The 18,241-nt window shown below is 32.0% G+C and overlaps 1 protein-coding gene and 1 long non-coding RNA gene across 4 annotated transcripts in view; one reads left to right on the top strand and one right to left on the bottom strand.

Annotated features, from left to right (window-relative positions):
* Positions 1 to 9,125: 9,125 nt before the first annotated feature.
* Positions 9,126 to 9,714, bottom strand: LOC143302526 (uncharacterized). Its single transcript, XR_013058110.1, has 3 exons — positions 9,569 to 9,714; positions 9,319 to 9,482; positions 9,126 to 9,232 (listed from the first exon to the last, which is right to left on the bottom strand). It is a non-coding gene; the product is annotated as an uncharacterized LOC143302526 (long non-coding RNA).
* A 960-nt stretch (positions 9,715 to 10,674) lies between these two features.
* cyc (basic helix-loop-helix ARNT-like protein cyc) overlaps positions 10,675 to 18,241 on the top strand; it is a 96,219-nt gene continuing 88,652 nt past the window's right edge. For 2 of the 3 annotated variants that reach the window (XM_033341417.2, XM_076628061.1), the window contains exon 1: positions 10,675 to 10,827. In XM_033341417.2, coding sequence (XP_033197308.1) covers positions 10,812 to 10,827 — 16 coding nt within the window. In that variant the 5' untranslated portion in view covers positions 10,675 to 10,811. Of the gene's footprint in view, positions 10,828 to 10,863; positions 11,334 to 18,241 lie in introns of those variants that run through there. The other variant, XM_033341416.2, reaches the window with a different exon arrangement.

The following is an 18,241-nucleotide window of genomic DNA, read 5'->3' as shown; positions in this document are numbered from 1 at the left end:
ATAATTTGAAATGTCTGCGTATTTATTATAACATTATTATATCTGTAGGATAAAAAAGAATAGCAAATTAATTACTATGAGAACACGATCAGATACAATAAGATACAATATAGAACAAAATATAGTCACATGCCTGAAAATTAAATAATCGAGCTTGCAATGAGTAGCTATGCCTATGGCTTACAACAGTACCATTTAAGGTTTCAGAATTAAAAATATGTAATAAATATATGATATATAAAATATATAATAAATACATGTATGTATACAGCGAGTCACAGTACCTATTCATATCTCTAATTTGAACAACTGATATGTTTTTACGATACAAATTTGAAATTTCTAATCAATGAAAGTCAGTTAACGAGCATTCTCATTGCTAAGAATTTTGTATTTTGTATTATAAAAAGATATGAATCGTTTAGGATCAATGATTTGGTGGTACCAATACTTTTCAGAATGACTTACTGTGCATGTATACATATGCGAAAGTCATAATCTTCAATATCAATCATCAGTTATTTACATATTGCATACGAATATATCACACAGCATTTTAAAACTCTAGGGCATAATCGAATTAAGATTCTTATCAAATTTCACAAATTACAAATTACTGTCGTTAGTAAAAATTTTTGCGTGACACGTTGACAGGTTTTATAATATAAAATGAAATTTTGCGCGCCAGTTTTATAAATCATAAATTATCCCCTTATTTTATTCGACGAAACGTGATAAACTTGTAAGAAAGAGGTATTAATGATAGGCAAACTATGATGCAAGACGGTCCAGAAAGAGAATCTTTCTATCGTTATGAAATAAAATCTCTGTGGTGTAAACCATCTTAAAAATTTGAAAACGCGACAAATTCTTCAACGAGAGATCGCACTTGCTGCAATTTTTCCCTGTAAACTATAAACTAACCAGCGCGGCGCCCGATCCGCGTTTGTCACATTTGAGGATTATTGCCGAGCGAAATATTTCAGTTCGAAAATTTACGGCCGCCGGTAAGCCGATGAGGCCCGTTAACAAAGGTTAAAGATCGTTGTTTGAAATACATTGTTTCTCGGCGAATAATTGGATAAGCATGATGCACGAGGGAGAGAGAGAGAGAGAGAGAGAGAGAGATAGGGAGAGCGAGAGGAAGAGAGAAACAGAAAAGGCAACAGCGTGCGAAATCAGCGTAAATTAATCGAGGATGATCTCCGGTTACTGAAAAATCACGCTAATGAGTATGTAGGGCCGATTTAGAGAAGGGGTCGAGGAAGGTCTCTGTGGTCACTTCAAACGTCGATGTCGATCATAAATTGGGGGCTGATACGATGGGGACGATGACAATTACCGTTGCGTTACAAACAGATCGGTACATACGGACTGACGTTCGAGCTTAATTCGTGTAATTAGCACTAATTAATACAATATACTCAACTCTCACAAGATCTTAGCATTGATCAGGGATCAAGGGATCAAGAGATCATTTTGTAGATGCTACACATCAGTCTTCGCTGATTAAAATACAATGGGTCATGAAAGTTTTCGAATACTTACTATAGAGAATTTTTATAAATATTTTCTATGCCTTCTACGAAACTTTGGGGAATTAGTACTGCAATGAGATACGATTTTATTGTAATTATATTAACAAAATTTGAAACCAAGCTACAAGTTCATATATGTACAAACGTTACAATAAAAGATATTCATACGTGATACTACCGTTTGACTCTCTATTCGTTAACTTATATTTATTATTTGTTATAACCTTTTTTCAGGAGTTCATGATGCATCATACTCATATTTATACTGCGTACGACTGGCGCACGAAAATGTTTGGACACATAACATAGCAAATTTTTATAAATGCCACATGTACATTATACACGAAACTTTCTAAAATTTCTTCTAAAAGTTGAGGTTACGATTATCATAATTATATTCACGAAACCTGAAATGAATCTAAAAATGTATGTAAAAATTGTATTTAGGATAAACATATGTCGAAGCATGAATAACCATTGTAAGCACGTACTAAATGTTAAATATGATCTCACTGAATGTTAAGGTTTATTAATACTATATAATAAATAATTGACTGTTTAAATACTTTTGTGATCTCTACGAAATATGTACTTGTACTATCTACGTACGTTTCCAGATTTGTTTCAAACTTTACCAATATAGTCTCATTTCAGTGCTAATGTTTCAAGATGTTTCGTATAACACAATAATATATTCATAAAAGATATCTACAAGTGTCTGAATACACTCGTGAGTCTTTGTATTTAAATACTGAAATTCTAATATAAATTGCGTATTTTATATTTATTCGATATGCGTTAAAACGTTCTTTCATAATGTTATTTGGTCGTGTAGTATCGTTAACTATTAGTATGCGAAATAATCAATTTTAAGCTGAAATATTGAAGAAAACTATTTTTATTTCTGTATGATGCCATATGATTTAAAAGTTGTATAACTACCGATCTATATGTTTTTAACATTATTTTGTATCTTCTTACTATTCTATTTTGTTTTATCATCGTACTATGTACTGTTTTGTCAACGATTTTCCTATCAATGCGAATAACTATGATATAACTGACTCTCTCAGAACAGAATTCTTTTACTCTGTGAGAAAAATTATTCTTTTATTAATTATTAATCATAGGAACATATTCCTTCTGATGTTTCTATAAAAATGACATCATGCAGTAAAATTGAATATATTTATGAATATATTTATCGTTTAATTAATTATTGATTTACTCAAGTGTTGTTATGTTACAAATAAATAATATCAAGCGTAACCAGGCGAATGGTAATTTTTGGTCATATACATATTATGGAAATTTTCAAGTCAACGAAGAAAAATCTAATTCCTCTGAAGATTAATTCCTAACGTTGTGTTAATATAATTTATTTTAATTAATTATGACTACAAACTCAGGAATATAACAAAGAGTGATTTTATAGTATACATATTTGCTGTGACCCGATTGAATATCGACAATACCACGATTCTTACAAAATAATAAGAGAAACTTTTTTCATAAAACATCCACGCTCCCTCCCGTAGTATCTTTCGAGTTGTTCCTGTTTACGAAGAGCCTGTACAAGAAGTCCGCAAACGTCATTCGGCATCTTCTTCATTGTGTAAGGACTGCTACGATGAGTTGCATGTAGCTGCATTTTTAAATCGAGCAAATAGTATTTTGTGCACGCATACATATGTATACACAGAGGAAGAATGAAATTTTTCATTGATAATGTGAACATAACCGAAAACGCAGGAATGAAAAATATTAGATATCTTTTTGGATACGTGTCGATATTTATTATGACTTCGCTGTTGCGTTACTTTTCCGTGAAATTCATGCGTATTTATTGACTCGATTGATATGCTCGATGAATAATGGTTTCTTTTACTCTCATATTGAATCCTGTACACACACGCAGTGTGGGTATACTGGTATTAGCGTCTGGCCTGAACAATTCACATTTTGTTGGCTTCCTGTGATAGATATTGGGAAGAAATTCCTTAAAATGCACATTTTAAAGGTGATAATACCAGACAAACTGTCATACAAAAGTCATAACAAACGATGTAAGTAGTACACGTGTTACAAATATCGAATCAGTTAGTTATTTCGACGAGAAAATTTTAAAAAATTATTCAAATACATGCGATATATTTTTTTCTAATGTTTTCATCGAAACATCTTTTCGATCTTCATAAAATTATGAACTATATTATTTGGTTAATTCATAATGTTAACATTCAAAGATTAATATGATATATAAATTTATATAATAGATTTAATACGAATATTCTGTTTATTTCCTGATTCAATTTGAGTTTTACTTTCAATTAGCTGGCTGTAATGTAGGTACAATATTGTATCTTCACCATTTTATATTTTATATAGCAATATATTGTTTCAAAACGTGAAAATGTATGTCGGTAGGAAGTAAAATTATGACTCGATTAGCCATGAAACTAAAAGGATGATACTTTTAAAAACTGATGTATATAACTAAATTCTCAAAATCTTAGATTACTATGATCTTCAACCATATTCTTCTCAGTGTCCCATATTACAATGTTTTTGAATTTCTTCTTTAATATAATAGAGGCTCACATTGTTATTTTTACATAACACGTTTTTAAGTATATTTCATTTTAAGTGTAATCTCAACATTTAGTTTTGGAAACTAGGAAATCAACAAAACATTTTCTTAAATATCTCTTTAAATTAATCTTCATTCGCCGTAATATTTATCCTTTCCCTTCTTATATTTTGTTCATTTGCTTATTAAATATATTTTACAAAATTTTCTAACTATTGTAAATTTCCTCTCTTTGATTCAATTAATTATAGCATTTTTACACTCATTTGATTTCAATACTGGATTACCCGGCGCTTCTCTCGAATAGAAGTAACCCTCGCGTTACCTTATTGGAAATTTTCCAATGACCCCTTATACCTTTAAGGGGAAGAAATTCGCAGGGTTGGCACCCTGATTCTTCGCACATTCGATTTTATTCGAATTTCGGGACAACAGAATCGTGGGTATATCATTTTCTCTAACTACTTTCTTTTTCCTTCACTCGTATTACATCCTGACTAAAAATATTCTGTAAAATTGATCGAAACACATTGTTGCTAATTTACGTCAGATTCTCGAATAGATAAAAATGAAGGTGGTTGCATAAACTTAGTAAACGAGATACTAATTTTTCGTCTTCTTGGTGAGATTTTCGACCTAAGCATACTTTTTTGTTCTTAAAAAATTTCTCAAATTTGAGAAATTTATGCAAGAATCATTATTGATGTGAATGATTTCTCATTTCAATTTTGTGCTACAAATTTTCTTACAATATAAAAAATTACCTACATTGAAATGAAAGCGAGTTTAAGGCACAAAAATTTTGAGAATCGCAGAGTGATCGATTAAATTTCGTTTAAATTAGTCAAGTTATTGGAATTCGGGCAATTCAAATTTGAATAAGTTAAAACATCGTTGCTAACAGAAAATTGTCATTTTCTTGTTTCAATATCTTTACAAGTTTCTATACTTATCTTTATTAGTCAAATCACTGGATTTCTAGTCATTTTGAACACTTTGTTCCTATGAATCTATTAATTTACGTGACTTGAGATATGCTTACAAATTTCGAAAGATATTGATCCATTTCATCTATTCCTTGATTTGATGCAATAATATTTCTATTTTCGCATTTATTGATATTAATTGATTAATTGAACTTTATCGTATCTTTACTCTGTTTATAATTACTATTAACATTTTACAAATATTTTCAAATAAATTTCTACGAAAATTTTTATAAATATACTGTGTGTGATATACGAAATGTTTGAGCTTTCGTTAGCACTGTAATGAGACACGATTACCATGATTATAATGGAAAAGTTTCAAACAATTCCAAGAATGTATTTACATAAAAGTAATTTCAAACATAGTTTAACAATAATGCCATTAAATATAACAAATAAATATATAATAATGCAAGTGCAAATAATTCGGTGACCCGTGTGATGTACATATGTTTGCAATAAATATTTTGTAGCACACGTCTACATTTTTAAATTCATATCAAAGATTATTACTACTATCACGACAATTGTTTGTTTCGTTGCAGTGCCAATCAAATTTCAGTATGGTTTGTAGACATAACGTACATAATATGGGATTCATAAAAAGTTTCTATTTTATTTAAGTATTTAAATTAAGTATTTAAATACTTTTATGATTACTTTTCTCTTATTTTTTTTATTCAATTTAACATTTTTTTTTCAAACAGTTTAAGTTCAAGTAAGTTCACTGACTTTGGCAAGATTTTACCGATGTATTTGAGGCAAGAAAGAAAGTATGTTCTGTTAATCTTCCATTCGAGTCAATTAGTGTCGTATCAACGATAAGACGTGAAATTACAAGATATCGATGCCATTCCTCAGTGTTTCGCAGAATACAAGTTCTCAAGCCATTCGAATGACAGTATCGTTAAGATGCAAACTATTATCGCGGTTTCGCACTGTAATTAACGAAACCTGTATTTCCCAATAGAAAAACAGACAGATGAAAATAATCGACGTAATATTCCATTACGGAAATGTTTCCTAATGTACATATACCTCTTAGTGTGCAAAAACATCATTAACATTTTTAATGACACGCATCTTAAATCCAGACAATTTGTACTAAAATTTTTATTGATTTTCGAATTTTTCTGCTATTTGTTGAAGAAGACTTACTTTAAAATAATATCATTGGGAAAGGAACGATTTGTTAGACTTAAAGATATGCACAAGCCACGAAAGTATTCGAATACTCATAGATACATTTTACGAATATATTATATTGGTAGTTTAAAACAAATTTCATGTTTATATGTTTCATGAAGACTGGTTATCCGTTATATTAATAAACGTCAATATTCAGTGGGAGCATATTTAACACTCAGTATATGCTTAACATAGCTATTCATGCTGTATACTAATATTTTACTAAATATACAGGGTGGTTGGTAACTGGTGGTACAAACGGAAGGGGGTGATTCTACGCGAAAAAAGAAGTCGAAAATATAGAATAAAAATTTTTCGTTCGAGGCTTTGTTTTCGAGAAAATCGACTTTGAATTTTCGCTCGGTACGCGTGCACTTTATCGCGTCTCGTTATAACGGATCTCACTGTAGATCGTTGTCTCGATGGAAAAATTAAAAGAAAAATTTTATTCTATATTTTCGACTTCTTTTTTCGCGTAGAATCACCCCCTTTCCGCTTGTACCACCAGTTACCAACCACCCTGTATATTTGTTTGCAACATATATCTTGCAATTTTTACATATATACATTCTTAGATAGATTTCAAATTTTACTAATATGATCGTAACAGTCGTGTCTTATTACAATGCTAATGATACTTTTAAATATTTTATATAACACGTACAATACGAAACTAAACATTTTCTATAGTAAGTGCTCAAATACTTTCGCGAGTCGATGTAAGTTTTACAAAAAGAGGTGATATATATATTCACGAAATATTAAAAGTACACAAAACCAACGACATAATTCAAGATTAAGGACTTATTTGCAATAAGGGACGTGTCTGTTAAAATATATAATCTGTCTGCTTCGAAATATTCGAAGTCGAAACTTTGTTTTATTTACGAGACGCCTATAAATTCAATAATACATAAACTTCGTTTTTAACATATACTAAAATAATAAAAAAGATGAATCTTTACTTCTAATAAAAAGTGATAAAGCCTTGAAGAGTATGATTTTGAACGCCCTTCTTCCGAATATCGAGTTTCCTCGTTACATTACTACATTGAAACTAGTTATACGTGCGCAATATTTTATTAAACGCAGATTTAGATAAACATAAAGCGATAAAATCAGATATTTTAAAATATCCATTGAATGGAAAACAAATATGAGAAAAGTATTAAATTTGTAGCTTAATTTGATGCGTCAAGATCTATAAACTCATTTTTTATGTATATTAGAATTAATCTTCGATCATTTTTTGTAACTTTATGGCACTAATTCACACAGATTATAATTTACGTAGACAAAAATTGTGCATCATTAATTTTGAATGTGAATTCAAAATATATTACGCATCGAAGTTATTGCCTATTATTATAGGTGCAAAAAATAGGCTTTCAAAATAATTGTTTTAATTTTAAAAGTATTCAGATGAAAATTGATAAAAGATAGCTTCCAATTAACTTTATGCATATCGATCATTTGTAATTTTTAAAAGGGACGACAAAGATATATATTTAGTTCGAAAATCAAATACAAATATGGCATTAATTAATATAGTACTAATTAATACTTGAATTTTAAAATTCTCCCTCTGCGAAGCCCGAAAAATGCCAGCCATTGTAACTTCTCCCTGTAATTTGCATATACGTAGTGAAATCCAATTCTGTTTACCTACCTTACTAACCGTTCAAAAATCGCAATGGTCAATTCCAAAAATTGAAAAGTATAGGAGAAAAGTGACAATGTTATAAATACTGTTTTGTTAATTTATTTTAAATTTTGCTATTATTCATATAATTTCCTTCTAACAAATAAACTTATGGGCACAAGTTATTCATTTTTTGAGAATTAAACATTAATCGCGTATTTATGCAATGAAATTAAGCAATAAACAAGTGAAATTGATCGGTTTGGCCTTTGAGAGACTCTTATGCCAGAAGGTTGGGGATAAAACGTGGGGATAAAATTTCTTCTAATTGTATTCTTCTAATTAATTGTATTTCTTCTAATTAATTCCAAACAATCCAAAACGAAAATCGTAGCTTTCGAAACAAATTTTGAGCGATTCCGATGAAGTGGTTGCGCGAAAACCTTATTGGTTTCCTGTTGAACCTTCCCGAGGGATTAGACCTGCGTATGATGATCACGGTACCATCGACATCGACGCTGTATAAGCGCCGAGGTGTAGGGCGGTTTTAGTCACTCCCACTTGCGCCGGCAACACGCGACCGCGTGGTCTATTTCCTCGTGTCTGGATTTGCCGCGAATTTTCAAAGTGTTCGTTCTTTGGGAAATTTGAAAAATTTGGCAGCTCTTAACACAGAAATTAGTTCCAGAGATTTAGAAATATAAAAATTTTGAAGCTTAAAAAATGGAAGTGTAAACGCATAAATGAAGATTGTGATAATTTTAATTGTGTGAATTTTATTTTGCTGAAATTGTAAAGATTTGAGAAGATATAATAACGTAAAATGTTCGTGTATTCAATAACGTCAAGTTCTATCAAATTGATACGCACCCCCTGATATGTGAAGGTCTCCTTGAAACCTTGAATTTGGCAGTTCTTAACACAGAAATTAGTTCCAGAGATTTAGAAATATAAAAATTTTGAAGCTTTAAAAATGGAAGTGTAAACGCATAAATGAAGATTGTGATAATTTTAATTGTGTGAATTTTGTTTTGCTGAAATTGTAAAGATTTGAAAAGATATAATAACGTAAAATGTTCGTGTATTCAATAACGTCAAGTTCTATCAAATTGATACGCACCCCCTGATATGTAAAGGTCTCCTTGAAACCTTGAATTTGGCAGCTCTTAACACAGAAATTAGTTCCAGAGATTTAGAAATATAAAAATGTTGAAGCTTAAAAAAATGGAAGTGTAAACGCATAAATGAAGATTGTGATAATTTTAATTGTGTGAATTTTGTTTTGCTGAAATTGTAAAGATTTGAGAAGATATAATAACGTAAAATGTTCGTGTATTCAATAACGTCAAGTTCTATCAAACAGATACGCACCCCCTGATATGTAAAGGTCTCCTTGAAACCTTGAATTTGGCAGCTCTTAACACAGAAATTAGTTCCAGAGATTTAGAAATATAAAAATTTTGAAGCTTGAAAAATGGAAGTGTAAACGTATAAATGAAGATTGTGATAATTTTAATTGTGTGAATTTTGTTTTGCTGAAATTGTAAAGATTTGAGAAGATATAATAACGTAAAATGTTCGTGTATTCAATAACGTCAAGTTCTATCAAATTGATACGCACCCCCTGATATGTAAAGGTCTCCTTGAAACCTTGAATTTGGCAGTTCTTAACACAGAAATTAGTTCCAGAGATTTAGAAATATAAAAATTTTGAAGCTTGAAAAATGGAAGTGCAAACGTATAAATGAAGATTGTGATAATTTTAATTGTGTGAATTTTGTTTTGCTGAAATTGTAAAGATTTGAAAAGATATAATAACGTAAAATGTTTGTGTATTCAATAACGTCAAATTCTATCAAATTGATACGCACCCCCTGATATGTAAAGGTCTCCTTGAAACACAAAAGACTTGTTGATGTCATTGTAACGAAGATTAAAAACTTCTTGTGGCTGTAGAAAAAAACACATCGATAAAGCATTTTCACGGCAAAAGACAGGAAATTATCGTGCGAGTTAGCTGGGTTATCTGAAAACTCTACTACTCTCGTCGAAAGATACTGAGCGATATCAATACCGTAATCGATGACATAAGAAAAAGCAACTCTACTTAGCGCAAAAAGACTGGAAGAAAATCGACTTAAACGTACTAGTAGTACCATTCGTGCTATTATAGTGGCAACAGAAGTAGGTCGATAAAGGTCATTTTTCAAAGAACATTATTTCAAAGAGTAACATACGATTAAACAAGAACAATAAAGCACTTAATTGTGCGACCAACTGTCGGAGCTTTTGGAGAAGGGAATAGACAGAGAGAAAAGTTGGCATAAACGTAGAAGCAAGCAATAGTTTTAGTCACTCCCACCTGCTGCGGTGGGCCAGAAGAGCACGTGGTCCAGAACAGCGGTAATCCGTATTGCGTCAGGATCTATCATCGGTGTTGTTCCACTTCCACCTCCGGCTAGTCCACCACCACCATCACTACCACCACCCGCGCTCAGTATTCGTTTGCCGCCTCGGGTGAAGAGTGCGCGTGAGTTCGTAAAGTCGTTTGCTACCACCACTACAACCACCACCTCTCTAATGGAACAGTAGTGGCACGGTAAACGATCGCGAAGGTTGCCAACGGTTGTGGCGTTCCTCGTGTATCGTATGGTTCTCGCGGTGGCCGCCTCTTCTTTCGGTAGCACGTGGTAGCATCGAAGAACTCGCGATATTCGACTCAGTGGTCCGCGAGCGGCACGACCTCGTCGTCGTCGAAGAGGCACCCTCGAAGCACGAGGGCATCGGTTGAGAGGAGGGAAGGCGTGAGGCCTTCTGCGCTCCTCGAGGATGACGCCGCTTCCTCGTCGTCGGCGACGACGTGGATGTACGCGCTTCTCGGTAAGCTCTAAACGACGATAAAATATTAGGAAAACGTAGAATCAAGAGTCGAAACGTGGTTGCAACGTGTAAACAAGTGTCTCAGTGTTCGTGAAAAATTCTGCTCCGTTTGTTTGAAACGCAAGGACTGTACGTTGAAATTGTCGCTGGTGAAATTCAGCTGAAACAACGAGGAATTAAATGTATTTATTTATTAGAAAATGCGTTAAATTAAATTCATCGTATTATCCGTTCATGAAGGATTGACAGATTGTTTGTTCAGTTCATCTCGAGCAACGTGATTCGAGTTGCACGATCGCGTTATTTCCTGGTTTGTCTTGTATTCCTCGAGTGCAATAGTGGTGTTCTGTATTGTTAGAAAGCGTTTTATACTCGGTGAATATTTGGTGGAATGACACGTGTCAGTGAAAATGTGCACCGTCTTTCTAGGATGCTTCGATCTCGACATAAAATTAACGCTTGTCGACGAACTACGTGCCTCCGGAATCTCACGTTGCGCATCCAAGGTATCTCCCTACTTTCTTCATTAACATCGCCTATGACTGTCCGTTGCAACGATCTAATCATATTGTAAATATGATTTACGTATTGTTACTCGAATGTTTGTCAGACCATGTAGAAATCAGCTTATCTTCGAGACTCTTCAATTCCTGGTAATTTCTAAATTTCTTTCTCTATTCTCCGTATCAAATTTTTTCTTTCCTTCTTCTTTTATATCTTCTCTTATCGTAATCAGAGATCAATGTGAAAATGTCTGCTTTATTTATATCTTAAGCGAATGCCTCTTCCTTGGCGCAAAGCGTTCATCTTATCCTATTCTCGTTGTTGAATGCAAGGTTGATAATTCTCTTCAATAATCATAATAGTGTTCTTCGTCTAATAATTGTTCTCTTCTGATTTGATACGGGCTGACATTATCTTCTTATCTCTGACTATTACATTCTATATCATGAGCAGCACCCTTTTTCTGCATTTTTCAAGGTGAATTGAACGCGAACGATCATATCATAGTTGCACGTTTGCTACAAAAAATTAATTTCTAAAATTAAACAAGAGATTTTGCACGGGTTTGCATACACGTACAATATCTAAAAGTTCGTTATATTTTCTTTAAGCGTCTTTGACTCGAATACTTTAATAAAACTTCTCCTTTCGTCCTCTTTTCTTTCAATTACACTTTTCGAGAAGATACTTGTAAAATGCAATTACGTTTCTAACATTATTCAATTGTTTAATTTTACATATTCGATAGGTTGATTGTGCAATGATGACGAATAAAGTGAAAATTGACCGGAGGATTGAAATGTTGTACTTTTTATAATTTTTATAATTTTGTGGATTTATAAATATCTCTCTTTGATAACCTAATATAATTATATACTTAAAATATGTGTCTTTTATTGCTGCAATTTGATAAAAATTTGAAGTCACGACGCGTCGAACGCGTACTTTACTCGAGGTTAAACGAAAGCTAACGTTACATTTTAACATTATCTTCGTGACAGGTGAATGCAATTCTTTAAACTTGTACTGTTTAGAAGATATTAAACGCTATTATCGAGCGTTAAATGTAAATCCATTTACTAATGCCCTTGTTATACAAGATAGTAAAAAAATTGTTATAGCAGGGCAAAGTAGAAATTCCGTTAGATTATCAAAATAATTTTCAACTCCTAACAGAGTAAGGAATAATATTTAAATGTGTAAAAATATTAAAATATAGGATTATATATTTTGCAATTTATAACATGTTAACTTCTTGCTAAATAGTAGAATTTCAAAACGTGTATATTCATTCTACATCAAAGACAAAAGCATTTAACAAATATACAGGGTGGTTGGTAATTGGTGGTACAAGCGGAAAGGGGGTGATCCTACGCGAAGAAAATAAGTCGAAAAAAGAAGTCGAAAATATACAATAAAAATTTTTTTTTAATTTTTCCATCGAGACAACGATCTACAGTGAGATCCGTTATAACGTACCGCACGCGTACCGAGCGAAAATTCAAAGTCGATTTTCTCGAAAACAAAGCCTCAAATGAAAAATTTTTATTCTACATTTTCGACTTCTTTTTTCGCGTAGAATCACCCCCTTTCCGTTTGTACCACCAGTTACCAACCACCCTGTATTATTGAATTTAATGCCGAATTTAAACTATTTCACTTTGTTGGTATATGGCGGATGAACGCTGTTTTTACCCTTGTTTCATCCGTGTTTGACACTGTGTAAATTCGGCTTAAGACTATAAATTGTTCCAAGCCAATCATCTTTTCTTTTCGCGTAAAGATCGGCATTGCTATCATTATTGATTTTATTTGTAATTGCGTAAATTTCTGCGTGTCATGTAATAGGATGAAAAGATCACTAGTTCCTGACGTCTTTTACGCAAGAGAAAAGTCATTGAAACGTTTCTAAACGACGCTGGTCGTATTACAAAATTACTGTCGGTGTCATTACAACATCACGCGGAATGATAATCATTAGTCTGCAAGTTTCTTTCTTTCGTTGTTGTATCGAATTACTGAATGAATTTTACGCCAGATGTGTTGTGCAAACAATATTTAATGATCTTGCACTTGAATTTTAAACGAAGTAAAATATTTCATTTAGTTTTGCTTATTACTTGACGAGAATTCCATTATTAACAATTTCAGTAAAATCATTTTTTTTAATAATATACTATAGAAATTCGGATAGAAATAGTAGACACATAGAATAATATGTAGGATGACCCAGATAACGTGGTCAACCGACTAGCGGTTGATTGTACGTGTAAAAATAAGTCGAAAATGTAGAATGACATTTTTTCACAAAATGCTTCGTTTCCGAGAAAACTAAACTTGAATTTATTTGCTTGTTAACATATATGCATTAGGTCAGTCCTCATTTAAATATATTAAAACTCTACTTTCTTACAAATGGAGACTTAAATGGAAAACTTCCATTATGCATTTTTGGCTTATTTTGTCATGTGGATTGTTTGCTCGTATATCTCCAGCTGATTTTACTCAAATTTACTCGAGTTTACTCAAATCTCCTGCTGATTGTTTGTGATCATACCCATTTGTTGATCATCCAACTTCAGGTATGCTTGAAAAATGTTCAAACTCGATTTTCTCGAGAACGAGGCCTGGTTTATATGCCAAAAAATGTATTATACTTTTGACTTATTTATGCATCGAGAACCCCTTCCCCCTTTTAACCTGTTGACCACATTATGCGACACACCATTAGAATAGATAAGATAAAACAGTTGATATATTTTTAATGAAAGTTTAAATTTGAAATAACTGAAGAGATCCTGGAAGTTATATATGACAAATTTTGCGTAAAGAGTTAACTATTTATTGTGAGTTATTTACTAATTTTAATTTGATTTTATTTATGGAAATTAGAACCTTATGATATCTTTCTTATAAGAAGCGCAAGGAATTAATTTAATTAATTTAATTTTCAAAAAATAAATTTACTCATTTTTTTTTAAAGAATTTTATGCTAACGATGCCTTTAATTGATTTTAACGATATTTGACTCGAATGTCTGCAATCTTATTTTCACTGACCTTGTCTGTATATTGGGTCGTTTAAATTCATGTAGATTTTTCAAGTTTCTGTGTTTTAAAAAATTCCCCAAAATTCGTGAATCATCTTCCGAGTTTCTAGAATACAGTGCAATAATTTTGATTACATGTACATATTATATTAATCATTATATTAATATTACATTATACTACATATTATATTAATCTTTTTAAGTAAAGCAAAATTTAAACGAAAATATGGGAAAAAATGAAGAATTACTTAAAACTACTGGTCGTAAACGACTCAATATACACATGCGTCATGGGTTAAACATGTTTTTCTAACCAAATGTTGTCGATTAAGAGTTCTGCTAGAAGTTGCTTGGAGCGATTACAACCTAGAATCTTGATTCTTCTTTCACGATCAACTTTCACAATCATTTTATTGTTCCTAAATGACATTGATCCTACATTATTTCTTAAAATACTGCTTTCTTTGCGTGCGAAATTTTGAAGTATATTTTTGTAACATATTTTCATTTACGTAACACTTATATATCACTTAAAAACATTTTCTGACATTGCTTGAAAATTTTATAATCCACTTTAATCTCTTTTTAGGATTGTAGTAAAATTTATATGACATATACAAAACTATATATTATGATAGAATTATGTTACACACAAATTATATAAAGTTTATTTTTCACTGTTTGAATAATGAACAATTATATTTTCCTTACGCTTTATTTTATATTTGATGCAATTATTTGTCTTTTTACGTTCAGAAATAAAAATGGAAAGACTATTTTTAAACTTTGATGTTAAAATTGCTTGATCTCGTCCTTGATTTGGAATACAATTGTCTTCGTTTCTTTATAGAACTTCATGAAGAGCAAGTTGCATAATGAATATTTCATAATACAAAGTATGATGAGCAACTCATTCATTAAACTCATTTCTAGCTATTTTTAAGGTTTATTCCTATTTATGTCAGAAATAACTTAACATTTTTTTTCATATATTTCACACACATGATGTACAAGCTTGTATCTCAAAGATTTACATAGACAGAGAGTATATACATATTTTTCATAATGTTTCAAATTTCTAGACTGCAGCTTTTTTTTCTTAACCTTTCTCTATCTAGTTAGAAATGAATGAAAGAGACTATATTGTTGTTATTATTATTATTATTATTATTATTATTATTATTATTATTATTGCTTAGTCCGTGCCTTTCGGTTTTGGACGAACTTTCGGTTTTACATCTCTTATGTCTATTTCTCTTCTTATATGTCTACCTCCCCTCTTTTCCGCTCTATTCTATTGCACTACCTTACTTATTCTACCTCTAAAAACTAGAAATTAGGAAGTATAAATTAGCAACTAATGACTAAAAACTATTGCAACTTTGGTCTTTAGCCTCCTTGCTGTGCCTCCTTCCTGTCGTTTGCCCTTCTCTTCTCTATTATTGCTTTCAGTTCTGCTAAACCTTCTCCAGTCTCGTTTAGCGTTTTTCCTACGTCCTTTGGTCCTCCCGTTATTTCACATTCTTCTATTACATGTCTCAGGTCTTCTTCTTTCCTTCTGCATAGTCTGCTTCTTTTTTCCCCCTCTTCTTTCCAGTATTCCCTTGCTTTGGTCTCGTTTCCGCATCTGAATCTTGCCAGTATTCTTCTGTCCTTCCACTTCATCCTCCCTTCCAGGTACTTTGGTGATCTTTCTTTGGCTATGTTTCTGTAGTGTATATTATATTTGGATTCCCTTATCCTTTTCCCCCTCTCTTCTGCTTCTCTCTTTCTTCTTCCTTCTATAATTTGGTCTGCTGTCATCCTTTCTTGCTCCTCTCCTGTTTCTATCTGCGTCCCTCCCTTTCTCACCTCTTCTAGTCCCTTCTTTCCCTTTCTTGCTCTTTCCCCTTCATGACCATTCCCCCAATCTCTCCCTCTTTCCTTTATACACTCCTTTATTAATTCCTTCCTTGATTCTAGGGCTTTCTCTTCGTACCTTGCTGCTCATGAAAGAAACTATACTTTTAATTAAAAATCAAGAATTGTAGTTTTAAAAACGTTTCTCTCTTTACTATTTAATAAAATAGAGGAAACTATGTTATTATTCTAAAGCCAAAAATTTAAATTACATTAATTTCCCTATTGTACTAAACACAACATTCATCTATGTTTCTTCCTTGAATTTCATTCACAACAATTTTATGATACCCGTTTCACAACATCTAGTGCTCTCATCAAATGAATGATTCTTTTATCAAATTAAAAGCAATGGAGGTAGTGTTAATTAGAAGAGAATTACATCATTTCGTATCACTAAGGCATTCTACGTGGAGGGTCAATGGGCTCTTGCAACAGCCGTCGCTTTACACTGACATATTAGCACGTGCACACAGGCGAAATGCCATAAAAATACGAAATTGTCTGTCAGCCAGAGAGGTGCAATTAATGTGCGGTTGAAGGCGTACGATTCGCCATAGACCATGTTAGCCCCCTGATTCTTCGCCAATTTGTTATCCGTCTACCAACGCGCTAATGATTCCGAACCTCGTTGTCTTCGCACAATCGCAGAACATTGTTGCCGTGAAAATTTAATTATCTCAACGATTTTTCGAAGTCCATTAAACGAGTATCTGCTGGCTATTCTTCACTATACAGGACGTAGATTAACCACATATAATAGTCATCTCTTCAAGATGATACCTGCCTATCATGTGAGCATGTGAGTTAAAAATTGAAATATGATTAGCTTTAGCTGAGGAGAAAATGTAAATCGCACAACAACGGAGGAGGAGCACTTTATATTTTTACTAAAGCTTAATGAGTATTATAATTGATCATAACATTCTTCATACATGCAAAGCGTTGTACTCGTTAGTGAAAATATTCTATCTACCATTTCGTAATTTTTATCATTTTATTTTGTCGATTCTCGCATTCATTTCATACAACCACATGTGTATTAAAATTAGAAGCACTTTAAATTCGAAAAATCGGATGGCGTACAAATCCCGTATGCTAGAAAAATTAACGGTGTACTGTAATGTTAATGCCAATCCTTAAGCGACATACTGTAGGCTGTTTCATATCGAAAATTATTACAATCGTGACGATAATGGCTCGGAATATTCGCTTAGTTCTTTCTTGTTAATCATCGTACGACAACCTAATGTCAAAGGTCTGGTTCTCTATTTCCGCCATCCGCAGATGCGGAAAATTGACATTTCCTAACGCGTGAGAAACCAGGTTAATTATTTGCTAAAGAGGCTAATAGAATAAAGTTTATTTCTTCGAGAAACAATAATATCGAAATCCAGAATTGTTTTTGCTTTAACATACAAATACAGTTTTGCATGATTATTCTGCTACAAGCCAGACGATATTTTCATCCTGTTCTATAATTACCAGATTGTGAAAATACAAGAACCAATATATGTTTCTTTGCTAATCGAACGCATAATAATTTACGTGAATTTCGGCTTGAAATCTTTTTCAGCAGATCTATCATACAATGCTCGTCATGTATTAACTTATCTCTTGTATATTATTAATATTTAATCTCTTTCATTTGTTGTATTTTCGACAATTTGTTCTTCTTCTCGAGTTGCAATTGTCTCGCGCTATCTTCGATTCACTTTATATGATGATTTAATCTTTGATAATAATATGGCACTAACCTTTTTGTTTTGTCAATGTAATTTGAATTTCCACTTGAGATTATTCTATTTTTATAATAAAACTATTTAGTCTCATTACAATATACACATACCATTACCTTTATCGAGAACTACACTCTCAATTTTGTGTATTATAATAAAATATGATAGTTTCTAATTATATTATTATTAATTTTAAAAGTTTTAATATTATTTTCAAATATTA

Source organism: Bombus vancouverensis, chromosome 1, assembly GCF_051014615.1.
Source record: "Bombus vancouverensis nearcticus chromosome 1, iyBomVanc1_principal, whole genome shotgun sequence".
NCBI lineage: Eukaryota > Metazoa > Arthropoda > Insecta > Hymenoptera > Apidae > Bombus > Bombus vancouverensis.
This window is presented reverse-complemented; position numbering and strand designations above follow the sequence as displayed.